Source organism: Urocitellus parryii, chromosome 1 (assembly GCF_045843805.1).
Source record: "Urocitellus parryii isolate mUroPar1 chromosome 1, mUroPar1.hap1, whole genome shotgun sequence".
Taxonomy (NCBI): Eukaryota; Metazoa; Chordata; class Mammalia; order Rodentia; family Sciuridae; genus Urocitellus; species Urocitellus parryii.
The window spans coordinates 12,902,948-12,930,714 of record NC_135531.1 but is presented as its reverse complement, the minus strand read 5'-3'; the positions used below and the strand labels follow the sequence as shown (position 1 = coordinate 12,930,714).

The 27,767-nt window shown below is 41.2% G+C and overlaps 1 protein-coding gene across 2 annotated transcripts; it reads right to left on the bottom strand.

The window, feature by feature from the left end:
- Positions 1–898: 898 nt before the first annotated feature.
- Positions 899–27,767, bottom strand: Otulinl (OTU deubiquitinase with linear linkage specificity like). Of its 2 annotated transcripts, XM_026392386.2 has the most exons (8): positions 27,627–27,767; positions 9,438–9,597; positions 9,319–9,350; positions 9,126–9,217; positions 7,814–7,963; positions 5,071–5,199; positions 3,364–3,633; positions 899–2,598 (listed from the first exon to the last, which is right to left on the bottom strand). In XM_026392386.2, exons 1-8 carry the CDS (start codon positions 27,688–27,690, stop codon positions 2,425–2,427), a joined length of 1,071 nt encoding a protein of 356 aa, XP_026248171.2. In that variant the 5' UTR covers positions 27,691–27,767; the 3' UTR covers positions 899–2,424. The 2 variants fall into 2 exon arrangements, with proteins under 2 accessions (XP_026248171.2, XP_026248172.2); XM_026392387.2 differs by lacking the exon at positions 5,071–5,199.

Genomic DNA, 27,767 nt, shown 5'->3' with positions numbered 1-27,767 from the left:
AGCCCAGTCAGTAGCACATGAGACCCTCCAAAGTGGTGCTACTTTATATGTAGCTCTTTCTGGCTACTCAGTTTGTTATACTCATTAAATAAAAAAAAAGGAATAACAATAACAAGAACAACAACAACAACAACAAAAAACAAAGCACTCAATACCTCCACCCTGAAAGCCTTCTGCTTGGGTACCTTCCCAAAACATTGCCACTATTTAAATGTCATCCTTATTTTCACTGTATTGAAAAGTGCTTTTTCACAATTTGGTCTTGACCCCCTATCTAAAGAATTCTTGCCCCATGCCCTCCTGCCCCCACAACACACAATCAGGATAAGTGTACTGGGTTGATTGATGTCACACAGTTATAGGCTGCCAATCCTAGGGAAAAAGATTTTCCTTTCATTCCTGGACGGATATGGAAATGATTACACTGGTTAAGGAGATCCAAAGTGAATAGTAATATGCAAAAGCCAGATAGGCACCTAACAGTTCCATTGGAGCCAAAAATTCAGAGCAGCAATTCCATAAATATTAGTCACAGCCACCTACAGCAGGTTGTCACCATGTCTACTTGTGAAAAGAATAGTGAAGTTCATGCTTTCTTGGTCACAGTAATATAGCAAGGGGGGCATTTCTGACACTGTCAATTATATGGTTGGGGTTATGCAAAACCATGGACATGTCCAAGCCGGAAGGGGCTGTGGAAGTTAAGTCAGAACTCTTGTTTTGAGTTGCTAACAAGGTAACACAAAGCCCCTTGATCTGAGTTTATTAACTTTCAACCAGAAAACAAAATGACAGGGGGCACTGTTGGACATCTTGGTTTTGTAATACATACAATTGATCATCTCCATTGCAAAACAATGTGAATATTAATTTCATATGCTTCAGCGTTTAACATACCTTTTTTATTTATTCAAGAAACAATACAATCATGGGATAATGTTAGTGCCAAGCATGTTGTTAAGTAAGTCACTTATTTGTCATAAAGGAAGTTGTAATTTTGAAGTGAAATGTCATTACAAGATTTTAAAAATTATTTTGAATTTATTGAAATTCAAGAGATGAGCAAGGCATCTCCAAAATAAAGATTTCCAAAATGACTAAAAAAAGTATTTCCAAATAAAATAAAAATTAGTCAATCTGAGAATACTAGGCTTCTGTTGCTCCTGTAACATATTACATCATACTCAAGTGATTTAACCATTGAAGCTATTACCTTAGAGTTCTGCAGATTTCATCTGACCTGGGTCTTGCTGGGTTGAAATCAAGGTGTTGGCAGGGCTGTGCTCCTTCTGGAAGTTCTAGGAAAGAGTCTGTCCCTGGTCTTTCCCAGCTCCCAAAGGCCCTGCATTCCTTGGCTCATATCCCCTTCCTCTTCCCAAATCAGCAATGTGCATCTCTCTGACTCCTCTTCACATTCTCCTCTGACTGACACTTTTCAGATTCCCTTTTCCACTCTTAAGGACCCTTTCAATGACACCAGGCCCACCTGGAGAATCCAGAATAATTGCCCCCTTTCAAAGTCAATGGTTAGTATCTCAATTCCAATTATAACCTTAATTCTCCTTTGCCATTTAACCCAACATAATCCCAGGTTCTGGGATTAAGATGAAGATACCTTTGTGTCTGGGCATATTATTCAGCCTACCACAATGAGTTTCCAGTCATTACATACACATGTAGATATAAGCTAAATATACTACAGTTTAATATTTTTGTGACAGTTCAGTAATTATCATTCAGTTGCCTTAATCTATAGAATTTATCATTTTTATCTAAATAAAACCAATTAAGCTGGCCAGATATAACAGTAACAAAAAAAGTAATACATAAAACAAATTATACAATATTACAAAGTAGTGATTATTTGTGGGTGTGTGCCAAATGTGCATATATGTATATATAATGTTTACATTTATATATACATATACACATAATTTTAATGTTAATCAAATGGTTCTAGAAAATTAATATATAACAAAGATTCCCATGAAGGTGATGCTTACAACATATGGCATGTTTATGACAATCTTGAACCAGCCCAAGATGAGAGTCTTAATAACACAAAGGTCAGAGATGAAGAAACTCTTTCCAGGTTAGCAATTTTTCCATACATTTTTTCTTCTTGTTTTTTTTCTGTTGTCCATACTAAATTTCCTTGTGGCTTAAAGGCCTGCCATTATGTGAAGTTGCCGAACCTCTTACAAACAAGGTCAAACCACCAACCACCAAATAAATCAGTGCAGCTGTTCCAGGGGAAATCACTGAAAAATACAGGAAAATCATCCTGCACCCAGTGTACCTGAACTCCAGAGAAAAAGGTCCTGATTCCTTCCATAGCTGAAACACTAGCTTTGGTTTCCGAGAAATACTTTACTTGTGTGACCGCTGTCTTTGACAAGAGCCAGTGCCCCGCCCACAGCAGACTTAAAAGACAGGAATGTGATAGTGACGGTCATTCTCAGTCAGCAGGGAGATCTCTGGCCACTCCCTGAGAGGCTCCTCTGGATACCAGACTGCAAAGTCTCTGGAGTTAAACTTGAACAGTCGGAACACTTTTATCTTTACTTCAAGGGAGTATCCAAGTATAAACATATCAATCTGGGGATGAGATAAAAAAAAAAAAAAGAGGTCACAAACACAAATTTTCAAATTCCTACCTCCCACCATGGTGGGGGGAGTGTTTTTCTGCAACTTATAAAATAACCTACTTGTCTACAGACCCACCCATAAGCCAGTGAGTGGGCAGACTTAGGAAAAAATGTCCATTGTGCACAAGGAAGGGGACAAGCGTAGGAACATCCCTCTAGACTAGTATGAAGAAATCATAGGAAAAAGCTGTTCAGAAAAAAACTTGAAAAAGAAAGGAATGCCCACAATTAGAAATTACACTGTTTTCCAACCAGCCTGACCTCATTCCAAATTAATTTGTGTAAAAATGTCAGATAACTTGATTCACCTTCTAGGAAAGCAAATCCAAAGAAAACAGAAACCCTTTTCCACAAGGAAAAAAAATATGGATTTAAACGTTTCAATAATTTCTATTCATCTGCAATAGGTAAACAAATGCTTTCCTGAAGCAATCTCATTTTCCAACTGGACCTCTTCTCCCGTGTGTGTGGGAGAACCTGTTGCCAGTGTGAGAAGTCAGCAAGACCAGAACTGGCACTCACCAGCCAAGGGTCTGCAGACAAAGGGGCAACAAGCAAACTTATTACTCATCTTTTCCTCATCTGGGGCCAATAATATCCACAAACCACCTCTGTGTAGCTGGTTTTATCAAAAGTGAGCCCCACAGGCCTACGTGTTTTGAGTACTGCCCTATCACCCTTAACCAAACACACGTGGTTCTACTTCCCCATTTACCTGGTCTAATCCACACGTGTCACCTACAGAATTCAAGTGATTCATCATAAAGCTCAAAGGATCTGATGATGTCTCCCTGGAAAACAGGAGTCTAAAAAGACTGGGAATGATCTTGTTAGTCTTCATTTGTTCATAAACTTCAGTGACTTGATATAGCATGATGAACTTTAAAGCTTCATAAAGTTTATGTTCCAGAATGACATCAGAAAAAAGGATGTTACACATACTTCCTCTCTTGTGATAATCTTTAATTCCACTAAATTCGGTCCACTAAAAATTTAGATGCAAAAACGAAATTTAGAAGGGTAAAAGTGAATGCATGCACCATTACATAATTTTCTAAGTATTGAAAAATAAGCCAAAGATTAAGAAATGAAAGTAGAACTTTAACTTGTCACTTTATATTTTTTGGTGCTGATTTGTTTTAACTGTAAGCATGCTACAATGGACTGAATGTGTCTACTCTCCCAAATCCATACACTGAAGCCTAACCTTGTGATAACATTAGGAGGTGAGACCTTGGGATGGCAATTAGTTCACATGGTGGGAGCCCTCACGAATGGGGTTTGTGCCCTGATAAGAGGCCAGAAAACTAGGTAGTTCTCTTGCCATGTGAGGACATGCAAGAAGATATCTATAAGAAAGGAAGAGGGCTATGCCCCTGCTAGCACCCTGATCTGACTTCTACCTCCAGAACTGCAAAAAATAAATGCTTGTTGTTTAACCCCCCCCCCCCAGTTTATGGTATTTTGTTATAGCAGCTTGAGGAGTCTCTCTCTCTCTCTCTCTCTCTCTCTCTCTCTCTCTCTCTCTCTCTCTCTCACACACACACACACACACACAAAAAAAAAATCTTATAATAATAAACTAGTTCACATATTTTTCAAAAAACACCACTTACTAAAGTACTAAGCAAGTCAGTTCTCTAAAACTGCTCCAGATTGCTGGATTATCCAAAAAAGATTTCTGCCAAGAACAGTGCTAGCATTCCTTCACACTTACTATGCACCCGGCACAGCTCAAAGCACTCTTCTAATATCAACTAAATCCTCATAATAACCTATAGGGCATATACTATTCATATTTCTCTTTCATACAGATAAGAAAACTGGCTCAGAAAGTCTAAGGTATTTCCGAAAATAACCTTGTTAGAAAGTGGAGGCTAAGGATTCATTCTAATCATCCAAAACTTGTGTCATTATTAAAAGGCAGAAAGAACTCTTAGTTATAAGTACTGCATCTGCACCACCCCCAAGTTTTATTAGGGTGCATTTCAAAGGGGCACTCAGAGAACCTTGTCTGGAACTTGTACTGCATTATTCTAGATAAACAGAGGTACATGATTGGTCAGGTTTCCAGACCACAGTACTATAAAGGGCCTGATTATTATGCACAACATTTCTCTTGTTTATTAATTGAAAGGAGAAAGAAGAGCTGGAAAGGAAATTCATCAGTTACTAAAAGGAACATTACTATTTGCATGTATTACTTCCCTAATATAAAGTAATATGCCTGACATTAGAAAAATATGGCTACATTTGGGACATATTTTATTAACATTTATTTTTTAGTTATAGGTGGGTACAATGTCCTTTGTTTTACTTTATGTGGTAATGAGGATTGAACTCAGTGCCTCACGCATGCTAGGCGAGTGCTGTACCTATGAGCCACAACCCCAGCCCGGGACATATGTTCCTAAATGCTCACCTGCATTTTCAATAATTCCACACATTTACGTAATTTTCCAAACACATTTGAACCTGTATACTTCTCAGGACCAAAACTATACTGCTGGATCCAATTACAACCTTGTGAAAACAGCAGTTTTTCAGGAAGCTTGAAAAGGAAGAAGATTCCAACAATTATTAGTACCCCAACATTTATTATACATAATTTGGAACATGTCACAGCACATGATTTTATCTCATTTAGCATCATCTTCAGTTTAAAAGACTGAAACAATAGTAAAGTAAAAGCATATAGTCATCTTTTTAAAAATTTTGTGGGTTAAATGATTTTTTTAGATTATATTTTTACTTCATCACTTCACAATGGATAAAAACCTAAATATAGGATTATGTCCATAGAAACAAAATTTTTAGATAAAATATCATACTTCCTAGATGTTGGAAACTACTTTAGAAACTATTTTTTAGCTGGGTGCAGTGGCAAACACCTCTCATCCCAGTGACTCAGAAGGCTGAGGCAGAAGGATCACAAGTTCAAGGTGTGCCTCAGCAACTTAGCAAGACCCTGTGTCCAAAAATAAATAAATAAATAAAAGGGCTGGGGATGTACCTTAGTGGCAGAGAATCCCTGGGTTAAGGTCCCCAGAGGAGAAGACGAAGGAGAAGAAGAAGGAAGAAGAAGGAAGGGGAAAGGAGGAGGGAGGAGGAAGGAGGAAGAAGGAGGAAGGAGGAAGGAGGAGGAGGAGGAGGAGGAGGAGGAGGAGGAGGAGGAGGAGGAGGAAAGAAACTATTTTTAACCAAATGAAGTTAGAGACATACATCAGGAAACAGATGAATTATATAAGGACACATTCTGCAAACCAGGCTATCATTTAGCAGTTAAGAGATGACTTAACCAGGATTATTTCACCTCTTAGCCTCATCCTCCACTATAAATTAAAGATAACACGTCCATTTTGCAATGCTCTTGATAGGATTAAATAAGACCACGATGTATGTAAGAATCTAGCCCATCATAGCCATCCAATACATTTTTCCAGCTGATTCCACTTGTTGAACCCAGGGTCCCTGTCATATTCCTTGTCCTCAGCAACTAGCAGCAAGGCCAGCACAATACATACCCAACAAATATCTGCTAGATAAAACAGAAATTAAAAAAGAAGTTCAGATAAAAGATGTTAAATAAAGATCACGTGTGCGCACACGTATGTGTGTGTGAGTGTGTGAGTGTGTGTGTGTGTGTGTGTGTGTGTGTGTGTGTAAGAGAGGGAGAAAGAGAAGGAGAGAGCTATCTAGGTATCTAGATAGGTGCCTATATAGATACCTAGACAGCTAGATCTCTACATCACATGCTTCATGTTTCTTTGCTTCTCCATTCTAGATTAGGCATACCACATTCAAAATAAAAATTCAGGTTGTTCATTAAGAATGTACTGCCATAATCCTTAAGAAAACAACAAAACAAGCCACAGAATAGGAGAAAATATCTGCAAATCACACAGCTCAAAAAGTGTGTCTACTCATAAAATATAAAGAATTCTCAAAACTCAACAATAAGAAAATAAACAACCCAATTAAAAATGACCCAAAGATTTAAATAGACAAGATTATTTTCCAAGATGATAAGATGAACAGCAATTAGGGACATTAAAAGATGGCCACTATCACTACTACTCACTAGGAAATGCAAACTAAAAGTACAATGGTACCAGTACATACCTATTAGAATGACTAAACCAACCAACCAAACAAAAATCTCACAATACCAAATGCTGGTGAAAATGTGGAGCAACTGGAACTCATGTAGTGCTGGTGGGAGTGAAAAATAACCAAGTTGCTTTGGAAAATAGTTTTGCAATTTCTTATAAACTTAAACATATACTTACCAAACCATCTTGCAATCTAATTCCTAGATGCTTGCCCAAGGAAATATAAACTAATATTCATAAAGATCTGTATAAGAATATTTAAAATAGTTGTCAAGCACTGGAAACAACCCAGATGTCTTCCAATAGGTGAATGGATAAACTGTGTAACATTCACAAGAAGGAACACCACTCCACAATGACAAGAGAGGAACCACAAATTTACAGAACAACATGGATGAACTACAAATGCATTTTGCTAAGGGAAAGAAGTCAGATTCAAAACACGCATACTAATGGCTCCAATCAGATGACAAGCTGGAAAAGACAAAATTATAAGGACAGAAAACAGATCAAGGTTGCCAGGTGCTAGAGTGGGAAAGAAAAGTGACTTCAAAGGTATACAAGAGAATCTGTGGGGTGGTGACTACACACTACATGCATTTGTTAAAACTCATTTAATGCAGAGTAAAAAAGTGAATTTTACTAGATCACCTTACTTATGAGGGACAAATTCGCTCAAGAAAAGACGAGGGTATTGAAAACAAATGAACAGGGGCTGGGGTTGTATCTCAGTGGTAGAGTACTTGCTTAGCACATGTGAGGCACTGGGTTCAAGCTTCAACACCACATCAAAATAAATAAATAAAATGAAGGTATTGTGTCCATCTACCAAAAAAAAAAAAAAAACCAGAAACAGATGAACAAAATTGAGTATGACTAGCTTTCTGAGATAGTTAATTTTCAAACTGACTTAGAGGATAGATTAAATGGCCTTTCAAAGTTCCTTCAATATCATGATGCTCTGAGTACAAAGCCATGCTGAGAAGACTAGGAGCTTCTGAGTTGTGGTTACTGTCCACATAACATTCCCAGGTCCCCAGTGTGAAGACATACCTTAACAATATCTTTTTCTTTCATCCAGGATGGAAAAGAGAGGCCTTGGCTAAATATCTGAAATAACACTGATCTTAGAGCATCATAGTTATCTCTCTTTACTTGTCGAACACATTTAATATGGTGTCTCCAAAAGAGCTCCTCATAAGCCTATTAGCATAGAAAGAAAAATGTTTCATTAATTACACTGGATAACAGAATGAAGAAAGTGAATTTAGCTGGCTACAGGGGCCACACCTATAATCTCTGAGACTCAGGAGGCTGAGATGGGATGATCACAAGTTTGAAGCCAGCCACCAAAACTTAGAAAGACCCTGTCTCAAAATAAAAAATAAAACCAGGCACAGTGGCAACACCTATAATCCCAGTAGCTCAGGAGACTAAGACAGGAGGATTTTGAGTTCAAAGCCAGCCTCGGCAACAGCAAAGAACTAAGCAACACAGTGAGACTCTGTCTCTAAATAAAATATAAAATAGGGCTGTGGATATGACTCAGTGGTTGAGTGCCCTTGAGTTCAATCCCTGGTACCAAAAAAATAAAAATAAACAATAAAAAAGGGCTGAAGATATGGTTCAATGGTAAAGTGCCCTCTGGTTCAATAGCAAGTACCAAAAAGAAAAAAGAGAAAAAAAAGTGAATTCAGTGGACATACTGAGAAAATATTATTTTCAGTGAGATACTCCTCCCAGTTAAAGTGGACAGCAGAAACAATGATAAAATTCTGATTACGGCTGCATGTAATTTAATTTTAAAATGATCTCATGTGTTACAGTCTGTTCTAGATGACAAATCCTGGAAGTCTAGGGCAGGTCATTTTGGACAAACCTAATCACAAAACTACTGCATGCTTTTAAGAGCATGCTAAATGTACTTTAAATGTACCCCTCCCTCCTTTTGCTTTTGCTGGTGACAAGATTGGACAGCATTGTTGGGAATATTTGCCAAGATTAATTCAATGGAAAATCCTAAAACTCCTCAAAATATTGATGTGAGGGTACTTGATTCCTTCAAGAAGACCCTCTGTTGCACATGAAAACGTTTAGTAGGTGGGCCAGGAGAGACCTGAGAATGGAACAATGCTCAAGGGGTTTCTGACATTACAACCTGGTTTACCTAACTCCTTAAAGGCACAGATTTTTAGGTTAAAGACCTAATGCCAACATCTAGCATCTGTGTGGCTTCTGAATTAGAGCCACCATTGTTACTTGCATCCCACTGGTATTGGCTGATCTCTGGATTCAGTAAAGCAGAATGGAATATTTCCTGATTTTGACAGTCTATGTCTTCCATAACCTCTGTAAACAGACACACCTTCCTCATCAGTTTGGCACGGGGTGTTTCTCCTTTCCATTCTCTTGCACAATAACTGAGTAAATCAACTTCCGCCTCCACACTGAGGTTCCCTGGACCAAATCAAAATAAAAGGCAGTTAATTTTCCCATTCTCCTCCCTTTATGACCCTTCTCTGCACTTTAAAAAATAAAAATCTGCATAAAATATTTACTTTTGAATTTTCTCTGGAGATATCCAATCCACCTGAAAAATAAAAGGGAATAATAATGTCAAAATTATGCTTCGGATAGTGAAATATTTTTGAAATTGAAATATGACACAATGACCTACCATTTCAGCCAGTGCTCTAAATATAAATGCAGCCTTCTGAAATAGCAGAGGGTGGCCACCAACAGTGAAACTGCCAACATCACAGAGCCCTTTGCTATTCTCCAGGCAGTATCTAGGGCCTGGCTTGTAACTAGTGTCCAGGAGTGAACTTGGTCACTTTCTACAATTTAAAAAAAAAAGTACATCACAATTAAACATCAGCTTTACGTAAAACACACACATTTACACACACATAGTAATTTTGCTGCAAAGTGTCTATCCTCAATTTACATAACTATTTTTATTTAAAAATTCAATCCAAAAATTGAAGAAACATCTAGTTCTCTCATAATCAGTGTCATATATAAGAACATATTCGCTGGGCTGGGGATGTGGCTCAAGCGGTTGTGCGCTCGCCTGGCATGCGCAGGGTGCTGGGTTCGATCCTCAGCACCACATAAAAATAAAGATGTTGTATCCACCAAAAAAATTAAAGAAGGAAATTGAGCATTAAGAGCATGGATTTTACAATTTCTAACTCAAAACTTGCTTAGCCATGTTACAATTTTACTTAGCCATATGACTACAGCAACCTAACCCATCCTATCCTAATTTAATTGATTATAAATGAGGGTGAAAATACTGACCCTGCTGGGGAACAGTGAAATGAAATACTAAAGCATCAGCACAATGCTTGACAAAGACTTGGCTCTTGTTGAATAGCTGAATTCATAAACAATTTTAGAAATTCAGTTCAGCACCAGGTGCACTGCAGACAATCAATCCAGTTGGCCTTTTGGGATCCATGTCTGCCTAATGCTATATTTTTTAATCATTATGGGTTATAATATATGGCATCACCTTAGTAACACAAAATAGCAGGAACACAGACATCATTTCCAGAAAGTGAATCTTGTACAATAAGAGCCATGAAATGGCTCCAAACATGCTGCTTGTGACATAACACTGCAATTTCTGATTTGACAAGGGGAAAAACAGGCCTGGAGACTCAAATGGTACACATGCAACATTTTGCTGTTCAATATTGAAGATTCCTAGTTATATTTGTGTGAGCATGTAAAATGCTGAGTACGGATGAGAAAGAGGTCATCTGAATAAGGGCCAAACCTCCTGGGGTTTGTTGCAAAATAATTTCCTCCACAGTACACAATTTAGTAAAATTCCAGTGATCAACTATAGTGAAACACTTGTCAATATGGAATCTACAATTCTGGCATTTTTGATCATCTGGACATTTGATATACATTTGTACTCTCAATAAATAATTTACCAGCAAATGAAAAACTATATATTTCTAGTTACTTAAAATGACTTTTTCAAACAAGTACCTATTTAGAAGAGTTAATTAGCTTTTCAAATCATTGTTATATTTACTACCACCTAGAAATTTAGTCAAACATTTTGTTTAAAAACATAAGGCTGTAGTGCCTTTACATCTATAATTTAGATTTTTATTAACTGAGACAGTCTTCTAAACTTTGAAAATTCTAACACAAACACTTTTAGTAAATCCTTAAATCTATGGAGAACTAGAATGGGGTCTATGTAATACATAATTCTTCAACTGTAGCTGTAATTATCTCTTAAGTGGAACATTCACATAACTTATTTTCTCACTCTAAAGCCAGGCACTTTTCCTGTCAATGTCACTTTCCCAGTGAATGCACAGTACTCTAGAGCAGAGATTGTCCTGTATGGAAGTTGCGGCCTTACTGACAAATGTCTGGATTGTTTCCCACTTCTCACTTTTACAAACAATGCTGTGGCAAACATTCCTTTCAACAGTCCTTGAGGAGTCATGTTTGCTTTTTTTTTTTTTTAATATAATTTCAAGAAGAGGAAATGCCAGGTCAAAGGGTGTACACATTGTTGGCTTTCACAGAAGCTGCCTTCAAAAACAACTCTGCCAATTACCAGCACTCCCACCACGTGTGTGAAAGCACCACTCCCCCTAGGCCTCCTTAGAATTTCCTATTCAGGCTGTGTTTCTGTAAACTCACGAGATTGGGATTCTCCTGTGTGTTCTCACCATTCACCTTTCTTCTTCCCCAAAGGGCCTTTTTAGAGCAACTACCATTAGCCACAGAGTAGTGCTCCTGAGTGTGTGGACATGGAGGGCTTGCAGCCATGAAGGGATTGGCTGCTGTCTCGGATATGGGCATGTACTCTCATTTGTCACAGACCATGTGACCTGCTGCATTCATTCAAGTACCACCTAACTCCTCAGGGCACGTCCCCTAAACATAGGTCTCTCCTGCAGCTACCCAGGCCTCCATGGGGACCTACCATAGAAGATGGCTCTCCCTGCTTGCACCCAAATGCTTTCAATGTCTCTCTCTTTCTTCCTCCCTCCCTCTCCCCCCCTCTCTCACACACACACACACACACACACACACACACACACATTTCCCAACCCTTCACCCTTATCCTCCAAATAAACCCTACCTGCATACCCAGGACAGAAATATGTGAGATGATCAACTTACCAGAAAACAACCCTAGAATATAAGCCTGTAATTTGTGTATACACAAAATATGTGTGTATATTTTGTATATGCACATATATACAAAAATGTATATTCTTATATTTTTTTGGTCAAATAACTCAAGCCAAGAAAGGCCAGAGAAGGTAGCCCTGGGGATACTGGTATGGGTATCAGGGAACTATCTGGAGGTCGCAGGAAGGGGACTTTGTAGTCATGGGTGAGTGGGCCATGGCCATTATAATTACGTATAGGATCTGAACAAGCTGTGTGCTAATGGTACCAGGAATGGGGCTTCTAAGGAGAGGAAGAGCCATGTTTTAGCAAGAAAAAGTGTAACTTCACTAATAATTAAAATGGTTACAATTTAAACTGCTAAGTGTCAGCCCTGTGCTAAGCATTTTACAGAGATTATCCCATATTCCTATGAACCATGCTGTGCATCTTATAGTAAGGAGGACTTGGAGTCTGATACAATGGTTACCAAGTTGGTCCTGCTCACAGAAGCATGAGACAAACAACTTCCTCTCCCTCCATTTTAATCTCTAAACCCAGGTATGAAGGTAGTACATAACAGAGCATGGTATATAGGAAGTGTTCAATGCAGGGTAACTCTCTTTTTCTTAATTTGTTCTAATTAGTTATATATGACAGTAGAATGCATTTTGACACTTCATACATAAATGGAGTATAACTTCTCATTCTTGTGGTTGTACACAATGTAGAATTACACTCATTGTGCAATCATATATGCACACAGGGTAATAATGTCTGATTCATTCTACTATCAGTCCTACCCCCCATACCCCCTTCCCTCCCTTTACTCCCTTCTACCTAATCCAAAGTACCCCAATTCCTCCCTAGCCCCCACAGGTTGACTCTTGTTACCATCACTACATCACAATGCAGGGGGCACAGAGTACCTGACTCTCAGAACTGCATTAGGGCTCAAAGGAGACATCAGGCAAAGTGCTTAGCTCAACATCTCTCACATTATTAAGTACCCAATAAGCACTAATTATTATTTTTACTTATTACCTGAATCATCTTTATTTTACAGGAAAGAAAAGTGTTAGGGAAAAAAAAGACTGAATAATTGCCTGGAAGAATCAGGTGGAACTAGACTCCAAAGACAGGACAGATGCAATGTGAGAAGCTACCTGCTTTAGACTTTGCTGTACTATGAATTATGGAGCTGAGTAAATCTTCAAGGCAAGTTTGCTACAGCAAAGAGAATTAAGACTCTTTAAAAGAAAATTTTAAAGTTTTAAAAAATTCATAAAAGAGAAAGAAACATCCTACAGACATCTTGCAAAACAGTATCTTGATAACAATTCAGGTGATCTCCTGAGTGGAATCTCATTTTTCCAAATACAGCTGAGAGAGAGTAACATTTTGGACATCAGGAGGTTCAGACAGTCCCCTTTTCTGCTAAGGAGAATTCTGCTGTCATTAGCCCAGCTACCTAAACCCTGACCCCGGAGAAGTGCGCACCCATCTGAGAGGGTCCCTGTGCTTGATGAAGTACAAAGAGAGGGAAAGTCCCACCTCTGCATGTTCAGTCATCCTAGGTAATGGAAAGAACAAAAGGGAGTGTGGGTAGAGCAAGTCTGGGCAAAGAAGAATCTCTACAAAGTGTAGGTTGCAAGAGGAGGCAGAAAAGAGAGATGTTGCCAGGAATTATAGATTGATATTATTAGTGTCTATCAAGAGACACAGAAAAATGAAATTCCTTTTTAATCCTTTTGGGCTGAACCACTTGGGTGGTAGCTGAAACACATCTACATATAAATAAGTCTAAAATACAATGAATGTATTTCTGTTTCATTGAAAACAGCTTAATCACATCTTATGCATCCCCTAGCCACCAGCATCAAAGCAGGCCAAGACCCCAAAGCAAATAATCAGAAGAATCAATGCTTTGGTAGTTAAGGTGTGCCGGAGGAATTATACCAGGACCTCCTAAAAGCATCAGTGTGACTATCTCAAACTAAAACCCAATCTCTGATCACTCCAACTATAAGATCACTGAGTAGAACTTTAAGAAGGCACTGCTTTTTGTGGTAAAATTCTACCTGACTTTTTTCAATTTGCCACAATGTAATACAGTTGAAGTGATCCAAACATTACAACAGGAAACCAGTTAAAAGAACAAAAGAACTAAACCCTGAAAACAAAACTAAAAGATGCTGAAGAGCCAAAAAAGAAGTGATCAGCAGTTCTACCCAGGGCTGTGGGCTCCCAGTGGAGTGGATGTCACAGTCTTGCTCAGGGAAACTCAGCAGCACTGGATTTGCCTCTGAAACTCCCAAGGCTGCTCCAGCCCAGGACTGCTAATTCTTTACTCTACTTCCTCATACGCTGCCACAGTCTTCAACCTCATCTACTTCCCCTTCCAATCCAATTCATGGCCCAACATGCAGTACAATGGAGCTTCCTCCCTATATATGTCAACACATCAACTGCTTCCAGCCCAGTGACTTCCTCCTAAGTGGGCCAGGAAGGAGGACATCAAACCTGAGCAAGAAGGGTGGAAAAGGCAACTTCATATAGATGTTAGAGGTAGCAGAGGAAGTAAAGAGACAGACATACAGTAAAATCTCCTTGTTTAAAATTTTTCAGGTAAAAGCACTATATTTAATAAACAAAAGATATTGCTATCTGCTTCAATGCCATAATATAGTTAGGAGAGGGAAAAACCCTCCTAATGTTTGAAATGGTGAGGTCAAAAGACTTTCTGTAACTTTTATATTTCAGTAATCAATTCTGTTCAATTAATATTTATTTTTTAGTTCTCGGCGGACACAACATCTTTGTTGGTATGTGGTGCTGAGGATCGAACCTGGGCCGCACGCATGCCAGGCGAGCGTGCTACCCCTTGAGCCACATGCCCAGCCCCAATTCTGTTCAATTAAGAAGGGCAGTCCTTCCACTCATTAAAGTATTAAACCAACAACTACAAGATCAATATCAATGAGGAAGAGAACCACCAAGCGGAAGGTTTTTATCTTTACTGACCAGTAAGGCATTCAACTCTAGCCTGCCATGTGACCTACTCAAGCTGTGAGCACAATCTTCAGAGATGGTGCACATCTCACTCAGGGCTCTTACAGTACAGCAGGAAACTGCTCCCTGCCTGACACAGACAGGATCTTGTTTGTATGCTCTTAATAACATATAGGTCAGAGTTGTCTTCATTTTACTGAGCACACCTTGTAGGAGTGTTAAAGACCACCCATTATTTTAAAGGTAAGTTTAATTTTCTAATTATGTGTGGGGTTTTTAAGGCCCACCCAATGATAAAAATGCAAAAGTTGCAGGTGAGGCACGTTACTATCAAAGTGTGAGTTGTCATTCCTTCTCGCTGAAATTCAAGACCACTTTATCCAACCATGCAGGCCTCCCTGGCTGTGGAGAGACAACTGATTTTATAGAATGTGCAAGAAATTCAGTTTTAGGGGCTGAGGTTGTGGCTCAGTGGTAGAGTGCTTGCCTAGCACAAGTGAGGCACTGGATTCAATCCTCAGCACCACATAAAAATAAATAAAGGTATTGTGTTCATCTACAACACAAAATATTTAAAAAAAACCTCTTTTTCATTTTGCCATTTTCAGGTTTCAGGGCCAGAGAAATCACTTAGCCTCTATGATAAGAAGTCACCCCAATGGCCAACAACATGGTGATAAAACAGAATTGAAACAAAATTAAATGAAAAAAGCACTATTCAAATGTACAATATTTATTTGCCTAGGTTCCTGCTACAGTCTTCCCACCATCTGTCCTCCAACCAGTACTTAGGTACTGTCAGCAGGGAACTCCCTTTGGGGGAGGAGTCCATCTCCTTTTCCAAAATATTTCTCTTTATTGATCAAAATCTACCTTTATTCTATGGACATAGTTAAGTTGATGCTACATTTATGAACAAAATAGACTGGACTCTGGCATGGACCTTTCTCAAGGAAAAAGAGCCTCACTAAAGTGACCTCCAGGGAAATGAATGCAGTTTGACAAGCGACATAGCGGGGGACCTGACCTAGGTCAGTTTAAAGAAGGATTCCCTAGAACACGAGGCTGGGCTGAGATCTGAGGATGCACAGGAGCCTGCAAGGCAAGGAAAGCAAAGGCAGGCCAGAGCTGCCAGGCCTTGATGAGCAGGCCTGTTGGTCACAGTCAGGATGCTGATGCTTCACTGATGAGACGTAAATACCCCTGAGGCTTTTCAGTGAAAGGACAGTATGATCAAAACTATAAGCACAACCTGAATCATTATTGCTTGGGGTTATGAAGAACAAGTCTGATTCCTTTTCCATAGGAAAACCTTTTATATCTTTCACAGAATGACAGGCTGCTTTGGGATGATGAAGCTGGAATTTTGTTGGATTTCCAAAGTTTGATTCCAACCAGCCCCTTGGGCAGACCTGATCTTCCCCCAATGCACCCTCTGCTCTTCGTCCACACTACAGGTCTGTTCCTCTTATTCATGTCTGTTTCCCGATGAGCCCACAAATACCTTTAAGGCAAATGTTCAATCTTTAAACTTTTTTGAACTCTATAAAGGCAAGAGTTTTATCACAGTTTTGGAGATTTATGGTTAGGAAAAAAAAACACCTAATGTTTAAAATGGTGAGGTCAAAAGACTTTCTATAACTTTTGTATTTCAGATATTAATTCTGTTCAATTAAGAAGGGCAATCCTTCCACTCAATAAAGTATTAAAACAACTGCAAGATCAATGAGGAAGAGAACCAACAAGGAGAAGGTACCAGCACTGGTTCAACTCCAGTGCCTCCCCTGGAGGAAGGCAGGAGCTTGTGCAAGAGGAAGAGCTCAATTCTAGACAAGAAACCAGAGAGAATCTTAAATCATGGTGGATCTGGGCATCTGATGAGCTGTCACATGCAAGCTTTATTTTTGAAGTGAACACACTGAAGTCCAGAGAAAACAAATAGAAGTTTGAACTTGAACCCATGTTCTGACTGAAGGGCAGTACTCTCTAACTACCAACATTGCTACTTTCCCTTGATATTCCTTTTCCAAGAATTAAAACAATTGAGAACACAACCTTGAAGATCTATCATTTCCGCTCTGCAATTTTTTATTTTCTAGGTTACATGGCCTGTTTATTCAACCAATTCCCCCACATTATATGATTTGGAGATCTCTTCATTGTCCTGGTCACTTTTGTCTGAACTCATTTTTTTCTTCAAATTTTTTTGTTTTTTGTAGCTGTAGATGGACAGAATGTCTTTATTTTATTTGTTATGTGGTGCTAAGGATCAAACTCAGTGCCTTACAAGTGCTAGGTAAGCACTGTGCCACTGAGCAACCCCCTAGCCCTTCATTCCATTCTTAAAGTAAGGCCCTGGGTGAAAACAAGGTAACCATTATCACAGTAGTAGATCAGGGGTCAGCAGGTTTTCTGTAAAGAGTCAGTCATATAGTCTCTATCCAACCATTCAATTCTGCCCTTACAGCCGGGAAGCAGCCAAGACAATACAGTGTAGAGCTACATTACACACCCCCAAACACCTTCATTAATGGAGACTGAAATTTGAGTTTCCTTTATTACTGTGTCAGAAAATGGTATTCCTCTTTGGATTTTCTTCTCATTCATTTAAAAATATAAGACACATTCTTAGGTCAGAGGCCATATAAAAACAAACATCAGGCCAGATTTGGCCTATTAACTTGCTGAACCCAGTTCTAGATGACACAATCAAATTGCTGTAGTCTGGGATTAGTATTACACAGTAGCAAACCAAAAAAACAAGAGGCTATCCACTCACATTATGCTTGCTGTCAACCTAAATCCCTTTGGGGCTGGGCTGGAGTCCCATCTTCTGAAGGGGAAACGGGATCAGAGTTTTACCTCATCGTCCTCAAGTTTCCCAGTGGAGGGACTTTCCTGGAGGTCAGGTAGTGGCCTCTGCATCCCCTCCCTTTCTCATTTCACTCCTTCCTAAGGGTCAGAGACCTATGTGACTGGCAGGTCTAGAACAATATCCTGGGACTGCTCAGCTCTGCCCCTTCTCTCCTCCCTGAACCTACCTGCAAAAATAGAATGCTGGGGCCTGCTCTCTCCTTGGGAGGGAGACCTGGCATTCCAGGGGTGAGTTCAGCTTAAGTATGCCTGGCAAGCCTGTCTGGCCACAGGACCAAGATATGTGGATTCTCTCATTGAGCTGACTAATCAAAATTTGTTTAATCGCCAACTCCTGTGCCCACCTTTCCTCAGCACACGGGAAGGGAAGCAAGTGTTATCCAGATCACACGTGTAAGTTCTGTGAGTCTAAAGACTCAGGGAGGGCCTGGCATCTATCCCCAGACAGGCTCACTGCTTTGACTTGCAAGGGCTTTTGTGGCATCCTCTCACACAAATCTGATCTTTAACATTAGACTTCTACGTTCTAACACAAATAATTTATGAACATGTTGACAAAAGCTACACGTCACTTTTGTCCTGGTAGTAATTTGCACATTAATTAGAATCATTAGGATGCTGTTCCTAATGGTTACTAATCCTTCTAATTGGACTGTTATCCCTAATTCTATTTTCTACTTTAGTGTGGTTTGGTATTTTTATTTTTTTAATAATTTTTTTTTAGTTGTAGATGGACACAATACCTTTATTTATTTATTTTTGTGGTGCTGAGGATCAAACCCAGTGCCTCCCATGTGCAAGGCAAACACTCTACTACTGAGATACGAATTCAGCCCCTGGCATTTTTTTAAACATTCAATGAATGTGTCACCTCCTATTGAAAAAAATCTTTCCATTGCTTTTATTTATTTTTAATTTTGTGTGTGTGTGTGCGGTGCTGGGGATTGACCCAGGGCCTCGTGCATGAAAGGCAAGCGCTCTACCAACTGAGCTATATCCCCAGCCCTCCACAGCTTTTCTTATTTGTAGGAAAGACCCACATCCTGGCAGCCAATCAACTGAACTGAAAGGGCCGATAGACAAGATATGAGAAGGGTAAAGAATGGTACATCATCTATCATACCATCCGAGCCAGAAGCCTCGGGAGTTAGTTCTTCTGTGACCAATACCAATGCCACTTGGTGCTACAAACCAAGCTTCACCCTGAAACCCCTCACAAAATACTCTCTGGGACCAATGGAGCAGTTGAGATCTGCCCCCACAGGAGTTCAGTGTGATGTTTCTGTTGGTACTACACATAGAAGCCTCCCTGGCCACCTCCCACGTTTATACCTCTCTGTCCTCTCATGGGCCCATCTACCTCTAGGCAGACCTACAGATCTGCTTACCTAAAAAGAAACCAGTGAACATTAAAAAATAAACTCACTGGGGCTGGGGTCGTGGCTCAGTGGTAGAGCTGTTGCCTAGCATGTGTGAGGCCCTGGGTTCAATTCTCAGCACCGCATATAAATAAATAAGTAAATAAAATAAAGATTCATCAACAACTAATAAAAATATTTTTTAAAAAAACTCACTGAACACTACAGAGCACTGTTACTCAAAGTTTGTGGAGCAGCTCATCAACATCACCTCAGGATGTTTTAGAAATGCAGATTCTCAGGCCCCTCTGTAGGCAAATCTGCATTCTATCAGGACCCTAGGTGATCTGCATGCACACTGAGGTCTGAGAGACACTGTGATGGGACAGAGAATCCCACTGGCTTCCCCCATGAGTTTTCTGATTTATTAAAGGGCTAAGCCCAAGCATCTGTCTCTTAAGTTCCCAGGTGATTTCAATGCATTACCAGTGATGAGAAACTGTCATAGGGAAAGCAAGGGCTTCCCCTATCACTGACCTTTTCTGTTATCTTAAATATGTCATCAATTAATTTCCAAAGGTATCCTTAGAAGAAATCAAACCAGGTAAAGAAAAATCTATCTCACTGGTCAAGTAACCCAACTACAATGAAGTGCTACTTCTGTTTTGTGCCCACTTCCCTTTGCCCATGCGAGGGGCTACTTTTACTCATCAATAGTTTCCTCTGGCAAGGAGCTATGCCTATCTAAGATGGAACTTTCCTGAAAGTAGTTATGAAGAAAGAAACCTGATCACTTAGGTGGCCTCCAAGAAGTGTGGCCAATTCACCCTGGTTTGCCTAGGACCCTCCCAGTTTTAGCACTGAGAGTCCCACAGCCCAGGAACATCCTCAGGACCAGATAAGCCAGGAAAGTGTCACCCATCCCCAACCCCCTTCAGTCTGATGCCTCCCTCCCTCTTGCTCCACCTTCAGTGCCCCCCAGAGCTCACTCTCACCTCCCACAAGGCTTTGTCTGTGCTATTCCTCCGTTGGGAACATTATTCCTTCCACTCATGATCTAGTTCACTCCTCCTCCCGCTCTCAGTGCAAATATCACTTCTCTGAACCATCCCCAAACCCCCTGGCTTGAGCAGATCCCTATTTTCCTCTTTCCTAGCACACACTATTCTTCTTTAGTACTCGTCTCAATTTACACAATTATGTGTGTGTTTGATTAGTGACCGTTTCCCTCCATAGACGGCAAATGTCTTAAGGACTGGGATTGTGTCTGGTTTCTCTCTGCTTTCTCCATGCCTCGGCACAGAGAAGACAGTTAATAAATGTTACTTGAATGAGTGGAATGAATCCATGTAGTCAGGATCCAATCCTCGTGTCTCTGTGGCAGACATCGTCAGCTTGCACCAAGGTCTGTTCTCTCCTCCTTCTATACAGAAAAAAACTCTGAATTTCAGTCAGGCACAAGGCTACTGAGAATAAAGGGTCATTCCATCCTCCTTGGATGCTACATATGGCAATGGGAGTAAATTCTGGCCAAGAGTAGGTATGTAATTTTCAGAAGTGCTCATCAAGGGGGCAAATCCTTCACCTTTGCTCCTACCTGCTAGTTGGACTGTAATCATGATGACTGATGCTCCAGCAGCCATCCTGGACCAAAAAGTGACTATGGGCATAGAGGCTGTAGAAGAAGCCTGGGCCCCTGACACCATGGAACCTGTCCCAGCCCTGGGGACCTCTGAGCTCTGATGTGAGAAAAATAAACTTATTCTCTCACTGGAGGTTATTCTGTCATTCCACCATACCTGAGCTTCTATGTTGGTGGTCCCTTCCAGTTTTTAATGTGCATGTCAGAAACAGTGGACCACCAGAGTGTTTTCTCTTCCCTTAATTACACCACATAAACACAAAGCAGGAAGTGAGAATGTGAAGTGGCCACCCAGTAGGATGGTTTCAAGGTAGTGGAATGAGGAGGGAACTCAAGGTCTAGACCTAGGGAGCTGAGTGACTCTGGACGTTAGCTTCCTCCACTATGAGAAAACATAAGGAGGCCAGGCCATTAGCCACCACCTCCTTTACTTCTCTACAGGTCTCTTTATTTTAATATGCTTCAGAGTTATGTCGGAGGAATAGTCACGTTGGAGCACATGGCACAGGACTTTGAACAACTGTGAGAAAAAACTGATGTTCAAACTAAACTCAAAACATTACTTGAAGCTAGCAACCAGGAAAGATGGCCTACACACAGACAAAAGATACATAAGAGCTTGACAAATACCTGCAAATATTCTGGCCCTTAGTCGTTGAAGATGGTTCTAAAGAGCTATTAAACCTATTGGCCTGAAAACATAGAAAGTGACCAGTTTCTAAAAGGAAGCAAGAGGAAAAGAAAAAGAAGGTTGGGAAGATGGGAGGGAGGGTGAGGGAGAGGACAAACTGAACCTCCATGTTACAGGCTCCAAATTTTGAATGAATGAATCAGTGAGGTGTATATGGAGAAAACACTGGAATAGGAAAACATGAAGACCAAGACAAGCACAGCCTATGCGAAATCCTCCAGTGTGACGATGAGCTAAGAACCCCAAATTTAGTTGAACAGATATTTTAAAAGCAAAATGAATGAACAGACCATGGAAAACTAATCAAGTACATTCTCTCTTCAAGTGATTTTTATCTTCAGATTTCAGAGGAATTCATAAGCCCAAGTCTTATTCGTCCAGGGTACAAATCAACATTTACATTAGTAAGTCTACTATGTTTCCATTTCAAGCAGACAAGTGGAGGACCGATCTACTCCTCATCTACAAACTGAATTCTAAGTTCATTCTGCAAATGCCAAGTAAAATGCCAAACAGCTAATCTTGTCACTGACATCAGTGCTTCCAGCACTTCATATCTAGATGGGGGCTGCTATCTAGTTCAGCCTGCACTGGAACTAGCTCGTCATCTCTTCCACGTGCCCTTTCTTGTCAGCCATCCTGCTCACATAGCACCCCGTCCAAGGGGTGATTTGGAAGCATTTGGTTTTCCTTTAATTTTGGACAGTTAATACCAAGTTGAGGCCTTGTGACAGATCAAAAACAGCCCAGCCCCAATGTATTAGACATTATTCTAACACCCAGGGGGGTCGAGTCTCTCATTACCAAGCAAGAAGGAAGTTAGTTCACTTTTCTTCAACTTGGGAGACTAAGTGCTGTAAGGTAGACTCTATACCCTGGCTTAGAAGAAAAACACAAACTATTCAAAGAACTGCCACCACCAGCTCCAAACCATGTCCATGCCTGTGCTATTTGAGAACTAGTTTGCAACCACTGAGACTGTCCCCAGCCTAGAGAGGACAGGAACTTATCTCCAGCATGATGGGAACAAGAGGGTGGGATGCTTCTTTCTTTTAACAGTCAAACCCTCAACTTTGAATGAGATTCTACTTCTCCCTGAATTGGGGAGACTCTCTTGAGAAACTGACTTCCAATTACAGATTACTCCCTCTGATAGACTAACACTAGCATCTGTTAAAAACCAGTAACTGAGCAAAAGGAGACAGAACTAATGAGGTATTTTAAATTACTATGTGTATTCATCCAACAATTCCACAGACTCAGTGTCACAGTTACAAGGTTGAAGCAACAACAAAAGATATGCCCTAAAATTCTGAATTTAGAGATTTATCAAGCACAGCATTTTATGTGCTACAGTTGCTGATATTTTTATTTCCTAGGAACCAGCAACAGCACTAACAGACAATAGTCCAACGTCTCCTAGAAATGAACATAAACATTTTATCATCATCATAATTTAAACATGACGCCACCTGTCCATTCTGGCTCCAATAAATGGGAAAGGTAAAAAATGGAGTATGACTAGAACAAAAAAGGTTATTGGAAAAGTGAGAACACAAACAAAACTTCTTTGTTGAATTCTTGTGAAGAAACATTTAAATGTTCTTCCATTAAATTAATTACAAATCAAATCAATGTGCACGTGACCTCAATTCTGAAAACGGACTGTCTTACTAAGTAACAACATTCATCAAACAACACAGATAGGTGAGAAAGGAAGGATTTGCTGGTCAAACATACTAACTAGTGCAATGGCACCTCTAAAAGTTAAGCAGAGACTTTAGAAGTTATGTATAGGAATCACAAGAATACAGTAAGCTTTACCTGGCAATGAGAACTTTTTCATAATCTCCCTTCTCCTATACTTCGAGCCTGTGAGAGTTACCTCAAACAACAATGGTATAAAAGTGATAATCCAACTTTTATTCAGAGCATCTTAAATGTGCAGAAGTAACTTTGGGAATTATGGAGTACTCTCAGGTAGAAACCAGAACTGTTTCAGGAGACAGGAGCAGGCAGGTGGTTGGTTAAAGATCTGTCATCAGTGGAGGCTCAGACCAGGGGTCTAAACCCTGGCCACTACTTATAAGCTGGAAACCCTGAGTTCCTTCCACAACAGTTCTGAGTGTCATGGAGTGATGGTTACAAAGATTAGATAAGATTATCAATGATCAGTGTCTCTGTGCTCCGTACCATAAAGAAAACTCAAATGCCCACTGTTACTGCAACAGGGACAAGCACTGTGTGCAACAGGCTGGTGTTTAGGGAGGTGCTCAGGCCACCTCAGGGAGCCAGAGAAAGCTTCCCTGATGAACCTAGGTCTGTCTTGGGTTCTAAACCAGGTAAAAGGTCTTTTCAAGTTAAGAAATGTACCAATCAAGAACTTCTACCTAGAAAGACACATGGTACTCAAAAGATACATTTTATTTGATATTTATTCAACTCACAGAAATGTAAGACTAGACATATAAAAGTAGGACAAATGGGTAGCAAAAAAAAAAAAATTCAACTAGAAACCCTATGATTTAAGCAGTCCATGTATGAGTGTGCATGTGCACATGAGTATGTTTAATAAGCATTTTTCCCCTCAAATCACTTTTTAAAGAAGGAAGATACTCCCCTTTGGGTCACAACTAGAATAGAGGAGAATCACAGAACGTCTGTTCACTCCTCTGTGGCACACACTGACCACTGGTAGCACACTCCCCCACCCCCCCATCTCACATACACACACTCATTGTTCAGCTCCTTGAGAGCAAAGGCCTTCCTGGCACTTGTTCGAGGACAAGTTCCCAATTCTCTGCACACCTTTGGCAGCCCAAGTTGAAGTAAAAGTGTGTGTGCCCCACACTCCCTCCTCATGCCCAGCTGGCTGCTTGGTCAATAACTTCCCATTTGCCTACTCTTCCTGTGAACACAGAAGTGCTCACCAGGTAAACTCACCTGCCTGCCTAGCGACTACCTGTGATTACCCATGGGAACAGGCCAGAGACTGCTTATGGTGGGCCAGAAACATCTGCTTCATAAAGTCAGTCATCCTTGAAGGACTCTGGAATAAGGGAACCCATGATAATGAGGAACAGACCTTTTAACTGGCAGGAAAGCTTAGGAAGGAGGTGAGTAACCTTGTACAAGTTTGTGCATAATTCAGGTTGGTTTTTTTTTTTCTTCTTTTTTGGAACTGGGGATTTAACCCAGCTGGGTTAAATTTCCACTGAGTTTTACCCCAGCTGGGTTTTGTTTGTTTGTTTTTTGAGACAGAGTCTTGTTAAATTGCTTAGGGCAGAAGTTGCTGAGGCTAGTCTTGATCTTGCAATCCTCCTGTCTCAGCCTTCCAAGTCACTGGGATTTCAGTCATGCTCCAGCATAACTCGGTTTCTTAAAATAGGGATAACAAAGTAGCATTCACATAGTACAAGGAAATGACAATAATTATAACAGCAGCAGCTAACACTAGAATGCTTTCTATGGGTCAAGAACAATCAGAACAATTTCACATGTAATAAGTGAACTAAAGCATAAGCACTAAAAAAATTAGCCATTATTACCTTTATTTTAAAACAATTTATCATTAGGCCCTTGTACCCAACCAAAATCTCACCTAGAACAAAAACAAAACTAACAAAAAGCAGAGCTGTTTTGAATACAGATGGAGTGGGGGAACCGGGTAGATGGGTCCCGCATTCCATCCAAGGCATTCATGTCTCTAAACCCCAACCTCTAAGGACCATCAAGGAGTCTAGTAGTTCCTTATAAAGTGTTTGAAAACATGACCACTGCCACTAAGAGGAACAGTGGTGGAAAGAACAATAGCAAGGTCTGAACCACTCAGGACAGTTAATGACCCTGAAGCAAGAAGACTGAGGACGGAGTGTGGGGTGCTCACATTCCCTCCTCAAACACACAGGTCTGCCAAGGGTGCTGAGAACAATAAGTTTATTCCAGAATCTACCACCTTCCTGACAGCTGATGGTATCTTCTCTGAGTTTTGAGGCATTGCACTAACCCGACCTTTGGCCTCTTATTTGTCTAATATTATGACAGTGCCTTCCCAGTAATATGGTACACAAATGTTATTAGTCCATGGTTCTCAATATCAAAACACTTTCTAACAAGAATAAGAATGACAACCAATGAACCTCTTTCTATCTCTACTTGCTCTATGGGTTTTCTTTTGTGTTTTTGTTTTTCTGTTTTGTGTTTTTTTATTGTCATGTGTTACTTGGTATCACTTGCTGTTATCTTAAAAGCTAATCTAGGGGGCTGGGAATGTGGCTCAGGCGGTAGCGTGCTCGCCTGGCATGCGTGCGGCCCCGGTTCGATCCTCAGCACCACATACCAACAGAGATGTTGTGTCCGCCGAGAACTAAGAAATAAATATTAAAAAAAAAAAAAAAAGCTAATCTATACCTCTCTCACACAAAAATATTTAGGGGTAGATTAAAAAAAAAATAAAAGCTATCTCCATCCTAGCTTGAGCAATAGATGTTAAAACTGTTGGGTTTTGTTTTTTTTGTCAGTATACCAGCAAAGAAGATAAACTATACTTCCAAGTCCTCAGAGAGCACTTAGGGAGGAAAAAAAATCCCATAATCTGATCCTTGAATCACATTGCTTTAGAGAAGTTTCCCATGATCTAATCCTTCAATCACATTCTTCCTCTGCTCCACACCAACTGCAGACCCCCTGTGCTGGTGCAAAGGAAAGACTCTCTCCCTAAGCTCACCACACTGGGACACCTTAAACTTGGTGCAGAGAAAAGAAAAATTCTTGGCAATTATGTTAAGCCCAGAGTAGGCATTTTTCCACCTCCCAAACAGCCTTTTCCAGCTGTGCCCCTACCTGCACTTCCAAAGTTTCTTTCCCTGCCAAACTAAGACAGGAGAAGGAAAGAAAATAACATAATAAAAAGTTCAAATGAATACACCCACAGGAAATATTTGGCTAATTCTATAATAACCCAAGGTGCAGAAAGGTTAAAAAAAAATGAGTTCATTCTTCAAACTTTGGAAAGTGGGAGGTAAATCAATCACAGAATTCTAGACTGGGAGGGTTATGGACCCTCAGCTAGCACAACACTCTCATTTTATGGATGAGGACATGAAAGTCCTCAGTGGTGGTGACTTCTACCCAGACACTCTTGATCAAAATGATGTCTAGACTTCATGTCCTGATTCCCTGAAAGGTGCTGTTTCCACTACAACCAACAGCTGGCTGTGTGAATTAAAAGCTCCTGCTGAGACTAAACAGCAATTAATGAGGATACCAGCACCTGCCAACTTGCCATTAAAAGCTGCAGTACCTGAAACCCAGACTGCGAACGAGCAGGCTCCCCAAATTCACTAGTGAGCTCACACTCCTGGCACGGCCTCCAGGAAAATACAGAAACGGGGCCCAATCAAACCGAGAAGCAGCACTGATCATTTTCCCTGGAGTTGGCAATCAAATAGAGGTCACAGCTGAGGGACGGGATGGAAGGTGCCCTCCACCTCCGGTCTTGAGAGCTGGCAGGGTCCAGCTACCAAACCAGAGCGGGGGGGGGGGGGGGGGGGGGGGGGGGGAGTCGCAGTCACAGGGACCAGACCTGCAGGCGCGACCTGCTGCTATACTGCATTGCTGCTCGGGTCCTTGATGGTTTTTTTTTAAGCCCGAGTTTTCTCGGTTGTTTAGCAAGTCTTGACTGCTGCGAAGGTGTGGGCCACATCCTCTGCCAGGAAGGCGCGAAACCAGGCGACTTCCCTCCCACAACAACCCAGTGCTCAGAGAGGACCCGGGCCCGGGGTCCAGGCGCCCCGGGGCTGCTCCCGTGGGGCTCGGTCCCCGCAGCTACGGGCCCCCTCCCAGCAGTGACGCTGGCTGTCTCCTTCCAGGAGCCCGCCATCCCCTCCAGGGCAGGCGACCCCACCGCTCGGCCCCAGGGGTCCGCTCCGACGGCCGCCGCCGTCCGCGGGTGGGGCGCCCCCGCCCGCGCCGTGGCGCCTGCCCTCCCCGCGGGGCCGGGGCTCGCGCAGGCTCCAGGGCTGCCGGGACCTCCACCTCTCCGGCGGCGCCAGGTCGGCGGAGGTGCCCGGGACCCGCCCGCACCGCGCCCCCCGCCCGCTCCGCGCCCCCCGCCCCGCCAGGCCCGGCGCCCACCTGCGGCGGAGGCGCGAACCCGCGCCCGCTCCCGCACCCGCGAAGGGTTTTTCGGCGCTGCCATGCCGGCCGCGCGCTGCGGACCGGCGCGCGGCGTCAGCCCGTGGGTCCGTCAGACACGGGGCCGCCCACGGGCGCCCG

Bases quoted from the DNA above. Each gene is read 5' to 3' on its own strand.
- Otulinl (XM_026392386.2), bottom strand. From the start codon at position 27,690: ATGGCAGCGCCGAAAAACCCTTCGCGGGTGCGGGAGCGGGCGCGGGTT. The intron at 9,351-9,437 runs GTAGGTCATTGT...TTTATTTTTCAG, and splicing joins TTAGAGCACTGGCTGAAATG to GTGGATTGGATATCTCCAGA. The intron at 7,964-9,125 runs GTGTGTCTGTTT...CTATGCTAATAG, and splicing joins GTGCCAAACTGATGAGGAAG to GCTTATGAGGAGCTCTTTTG.